This window comes from Cyprinodon variegatus, unplaced genomic scaffold, assembly GCF_000732505.1.
Source record: "Cyprinodon variegatus isolate N-32 unplaced genomic scaffold, C_variegatus-1.0 Scaffold396, whole genome shotgun sequence".
NCBI lineage: Eukaryota > Metazoa > Chordata > Actinopteri > Cyprinodontiformes > Cyprinodontidae > Cyprinodon > Cyprinodon variegatus.
The window spans coordinates 351,809-358,094 of NW_015150849.1; the positions used below are offsets into that span (position 1 = coordinate 351,809).

The window sequence follows — 6,286 nt, forward strand, 5'->3', positions numbered from 1 at the left end:
GCATACTATCAGCTGTTAGCTTCACTATTAAATGCACTCACTGTTAATCTCTTTCATTTACAGCGATCAGTTCTGTGAACTAACGATGCAGCGTTTATGTTAATGTCCCAAATTTAGATGTCATGCTCTCATTGACAGGAATTTCTTCAGATGTAGTTCAGGACTCATTTCCTGATGGCACAGCCGATTAGACCACCCCTCTGAGCCCCTGCTTCCACCTATTACTGGACACCACCCAGTACATCTGTGGTTCCTCTCCTCTTAATGCCTTGCCCATCACCCTGAGGAGTTCTGTTTCCTCCCAGTCATTGCTCCACATGTTGTGCAACAGCAGTAAAAGTCCACTAAGCATGTTCAGCATTTGCTTAACTGAGAAACAAAACCGTTTGCAAGCATACACTTCCCCTGGATCATATCTAGATGGGGTTTACCAAAGTATTTGACATGCTCAAAAGTGCAAGTTAGAAAAGAGAGCTCGTTATTAGTCTTTATTAGCCACACCCAGCTTCATCAGGTCTAATGACCTGAATTAATCCTTTTTGATTAAGTCTTTTATTTTGATGTGTAAAAAAAAAAAACATGAACCACAGTCATAAGAGTCTGAATGAGACATGACAGTGACAACACGCAAACAACAACACAGCTGGTGTTAACAGATAGTGTGTGGTCAGACGGCGAAGCAGGTTGGGGCGGATTGTTATGGCAGCAGACTGAGGGGATTTTGTGGAGTAAGCATTTTTCAGCAGTGAGGACAAGCGACGCTGGTTAGAACAAAGAAAGTCTCTTTCTTTTTATAAAGTTGGAAACCAGCTAGATTTGCATTTGACTAACAGGAGGAGGAAGTATGAATCACGCCCAGCTCAAACAGCTTTGTTTACAAATTGTTCTCACCAAGTTATTTTAATAAGACTATAAATTGAGTCATCAATATAGTCAGATTTTTTTTCACCAGCTGTACTTTGGCCTTGATAAACATTATATTGCACATGAATAGTGCACACTGTACATGATTTCTCTGTCTGAAAGAAGCTTCTCATAGAACAGTAGCTGCTGCCGGTCTCCAAGCAGGATCAATGTTAATTCAGTAATGATAAAAATCATTGGGGTTACTTATTCATTTAGAGGGTAGCCCCTGCAGCCTGATACTTAACCTAATCATATAAGTTCTATCCTAAAACGTCAGTTTATTTAATCAGGGTTAAATGTGACTGAAAACTAAAAGGAAAACTAAAAGGAAACAGAATATTTTCTTACAAAATATAAATCTGCCAATAAAAAGTGTGACATGCATTTAAATTCAGCCCTTTGTACTCTTCCTAAGTAAGATCAGGTAAAAACTGTCGGATGTTCTGTGGAGGACTTTGATGTTTATCAGATAACATTAGTGAGCAAACTGCAGCATGAAGACAGTAAAGACAGTAGGCGGGATAAGGAGAGAGTTGGGTTGAAGTTTAAGTGTTGGATTTGTCTGGGATGTCTGAGCCAGGGATGACATCACAGTAGCAATTAGGCGCTAACTACTATTAGAAGAGCAAGTGGACAGTAAAAATGGGTGATATGCATGGATGAAGTTTAAGATGTGCGGGTGGCGCAAGTGTTTTTTTAAATATAACTAACTTCAGTGTGTTTGACCATCCAATCACGGACCCATTTCAGTGGGGCATCAGACGTTTGTAAAGTGAGCTTCTCAGGAGTGACAGCGGTGACAGCAAATCCAGCGAGAAAAGACGGAGGGTCAATCAGGAGCTTGTGGGCGGTCTAAACTCAGGGAAGCGGGTTCAGCTTGAGATTCCGGTTTTCCGCTTGGTCCTAGTGCTTGATGATTGTCTGTGTACTGTAGCGTAACATTGTTTTTGAACAGTAAAAAGTGCAGGGGACCAAAATTGACGTCTGAAAAAGTGCACTGGACATGTCTCCCCTGTCCTCCCCAAAAATTACATCCATGGAGATGTGACCTAGAACATTGTTTACCATATTAGTAGTATTTAATGCGATAATGATTATATTGATGATCAATAAATTGATTCCATGATTTTGGCTATAAATCTATCAGTTTCTAAACAAAATTCATGAACACATCAGACTTTTCTGACTTATAGTTTAAGTAAGTAAGTAAGTACAACATCTTCGTTTGTCATTGTTATGATCAATCAACATTTTTATCACAATATGTTTTTACCCTACTATCAGTAAATTTTACAATATCTCCACTTAACACATTAATACATAAACATATGTATTCCAAGCGTAATTAGTGGCAATTCTCTAAAGTTAATATCAGTTACTTAATACAACTTGCTATCTGAATAGAGCAAAATGTAGAGCTCTGTGGTGAGCTTTGGTTCTACCAGCTGGTTTTCTCATTTCAAGAGGAGTTTTTGTTGCCCTCTGTGAAACATGCAGAATTTGGCTCCCGAGTAGCACTGAACATCCCAAACAGTACTGTTGCTCAATAAAGCTATGGGACGACTGCAGTATGCATCAAAAACCTAACCCTAAAATCCCATCACCATGACATCACACCAGCAGACAGCATAGGCACTATTTTACTCTCAGCAGGGTCTAGATAACTGGTGAATGCACAGGAATAGATATAAACGTTTATGAAGAGCAATCGTGGACGGGAAACTGTTAGAGGCTGAAAGCAAATGCACGCCAGACTTTTCAGATCTTAAAGACATTTGAAAACAATTTCTTTGTCTTTGCTTATTGCATACAATTCTCAATAATTATTTGAGGTTTAAGGCTGTAATGTGAAAAACTAAAGTGAAATACTTCAAGGCTGATAAATACTTTTGCAAGCGAAAGGCAGATTTGGAAAGGACAAATCAACTTAGAATCTGTTCATTTCTAGCTTTTAATCATTATATTACCTTAAAGTGTATCTTAGTCTTTTACAAATTAGACGTAGGACAACTCTGATTGTTGCCGGATGTGGCGTTATCATTATTTAATCATCATTATTATTTTATATATCAGTAAGCCTTTATGATACACAGAGGGTGAATCCTGAGGATCATATTCTAAGAAGATCATAATAGGATGGCGTAATAGCTCATGTCTGAGTAGGAGATATTTAATTGATCCCTGCGTGGTTTAGATTCACAGCGTGGGCTCAGGCTGCTGGAGAGACAAGCGAGATCTACAGGGAGTTACATATGGAGACAGAGCTCACTGTGCATTTCTTTGATATAGATTGGAAACTTTCCAGTTTGAAAGGTTTTTAAAATTTCTGCTCTGGAAACGACTCTGGCGTCCCCTCAACATATTAATAAAGCTTTTGAGCAATGTCGCCATTTACACCCAGCTTGTGTCAGAAATGTGCACCATGTTTCTGACATCAACAAGCCTCACGGCAACTCTCACGCTCACGCATACACGCATTCTCACATCTGCCCCTGTTGCCACAACAAACATGGTGCAGATGAGTCAGGACGGGAGCTTTTCAGACGGGGTGGAGGAATCTGACAGGTTTAGTTTGGCCCCTGGTGAATACTCGTACAAACCGTACAAATGGTGCTCAGTGGATAAAAGCTCACTGACAGGACTTTATACAAACTTTATCACTGGGTTGCAGTTTTCTGCAGATCTCCATAGCAACCTGCATACAAGATAGGCTGGGTTTGTTGGCATGCTCTAGTAAACCAGAGCAAATGTGTTTAAAATAGTATTGGCTTATTATTAAAAACAGCAATAAATGTTATGGTCACATATTCAAACACATGCAAATACTTTGGTCAACAATATGTGCTACTAAAACTCTTCAGATACATAAAAATATAAAGCAAAATGATTGTAGGTTAACAGATTCTTCCTGATAAAGAGCTGTAATTCTTTATGTGGACAAGGCATAAAGAAATAATGTATTGTGTTTAGGGCTGAAACAATTAATCAGATTAATCAAGATTAATCAGTTATTGAAATAATCATCAACTAATTTAGTAATCGATTAATCCTTAACTGGAGTAAAGAGACTGTAAAGTATGCTTTTAGCTGTCAGAGCAACCCACTTAGAGATATCAAAATTGTAAAAAAAAATAAAAAAAATAAAAACATTTGCATTTAAGATTACTTTTTTTTTACCTGTCATGCTCTATCCTGAACCCTTCAAGTGGAAAACTTTTAATTTCATCTGGTTTAATTTATCAAAAAACCTTCTTTAAGGAACCTTTGGCTATCTAATTATTGCTTGATTAATCGAAAAAATAATTAACAGATTAATCGATTTACAAAATAATCATTAGTTGCAGCCCTAATTCTGTTTAATAAACTTAGTTTTCATTGCTTTCAGATGTGTAATTCTCTGTTTTTTTCCCTCAGAGCTGAAAAAACTGAGGTCCTGAGTGATGATCTCCTTCAGGTAAGCATCAATCCTCCTTTTGTCCTGGAAGAAGGGAAAGTTGTATATTTGCTATATATTCTTTTTAAGTTAAGTAACTTTATAAGTTAGTTTCTGTTGGTTCAATATGTGTTATTATTTTATCTTAATTTGTTATAAATGATTTTATTATGCTGAATATTTCTTATCTTTGATGAATTACCTAATACATTTTTGTTTTATTTTTTATTTAATGATTTTTCCCGTTTTTTAAAATAATGATCATATTATAATTATTATTATTACTAGTTGTGCTTAATATATATGTTCATATTAATTAAATATATAAAAAATCTTCTTAAGTTAAATATCTGCAAATGTAATCTTTGTTGCAGCCGTATCAGTAGAAGCTAAACCTGTACGAGACGTTTTTCTTTTTAAAATGTAACTATAGTTTAACATCTGTCTCTATTGAAAGTGATGTGGTGTGAGCTCTGTGTTACATCAGCTTTAGTTAAAATGATCTACATGTATAAACAGCATTTTTATGGCTGGGCGGACCACATTTTCTGGAGGAGAAAAAAAAAACTGCGGAAGTTTCAAGTTTAGTGTTCCCCTCTAAGACTGTTAAAGCCATCATGCCTTTGCAGCTTGTTGAGGCCAAGTCTTTCTTAGGGCTTGAAGTACAGCTGCTTGGCTACTTAACAGCAAATTATTTTATTCAGTAAGGCTTTACCAACACAAGGTGATTCTCCCATGAGAAATAGGCCATTAGCTTATTTGTTTCATTTCTTTATTTTTGCTTAAAGTGAATTAAATCAAATCAATGTGGAGGGACTCTGCAGAGTGTGCATGTTGTTGTTGGGGGATGGGAACACTTTGGCTAGTAAAGCGGTGAGATCATGGTTAGAAAAAAATGTGGGAACAAATATGGTGGGAAATGAAGAAAAGCAGCACAGGAAAGGTGATTCGGTGCACCTTCAAACATCCTCAGTCAGCCTGAGGGTGGAAGTTTTATGACATGAACTCTGATCCTGGCGTGGCTCATGGTTCACACCCAGTTACTCCCAACACAAACTACTGCAAAGCATAAATATTTCTACATAAATATGTGTGTGTCTTTTTTTGTTAAAAGAAGAGAACAGACATAGCCGTCCCTCTTAATGAACTTTACTGTCTTTGGAAGTTGAAAACAGTTGGGTTGTGTTGTGTTAGACATTCCTTAAGCTCCAGCATTTGGTGAGGAATGTGATTGTCAGGAGAACGCCATTGTTAAAGTACTTTGGATGTCTCTTGGTAGCTTAAGCTTCTGTTGGATTTTCTTTTTAAATGGCCAAAACACATCATAAACAGCTTTGTGTTTTTGGTAATTAGAAGCTAAAGGGGAGAGACTTTGTTTCCAAAGTGTATGCAAAAGTGTGTGTGTGTGTGTATTAGGGGTGGAATGGTTCACAAAATCCACGGTTCGGTTCGGTTCACGGTTTCGTGGTCACGGTTTTCGGTTCGGTATATGTTGATTAATTAATGAATTTTTTTTTAAATGAAATTAATGAAAAAATCCAAAAAAAGAATGAATTGTAATTATTTTTAATGATTCGCGGAAACCATGGATCATTTCCGCATTTTTTGCTGCTTTGAATTGAATCAGCTCACGCATGCCCTCTACGATCTCCAAGGGACTCAGAGGGGTGCGGACGGGAGCCACAGTGGAGGCTGTATGCTTTGCTTTGTGCAGGCGGTCTGGAGCGCGGCGGAGCGGAGTGCTGATGGAGTATGTGGGATTTCGGGGTTAGCATGACATGTCAGTCATGTTGCTGTTAGCATAAACAAAACGTGTTGCACAATGCTTGCACACTGTTGCACTTTTATCCACAACTTTCTTTCCGCCGTCATCGTAGGTCACTCTAAATGCAAAGTGGTCCCATACAGCATAAACCGTTCCACCCCTAATATATATATATATTAGGG

At 37.6% G+C, this 6,286-nt stretch overlaps 1 protein-coding gene across 5 annotated transcripts in view; it reads left to right on the forward strand.

Moving 5' to 3' along the window:
• Positions 1-6,286, forward strand: part of LOC107092836 (rho GTPase-activating protein 17-like) — a 36,115-nt gene that overhangs the window by 2,975 nt on the left and 26,854 nt on the right. For all 5 annotated transcript variants that reach the window (XM_015387501.1, XM_015387502.1, XM_015387505.1 and 2 more), the window contains exon 2: positions 4,321-4,360. In XM_015387501.1, the coding sequence (XP_015242987.1) occupies positions 4,321-4,360 (40 nt within the window). The remainder of the gene's footprint in view (positions 1-4,320; positions 4,361-6,286) is intronic.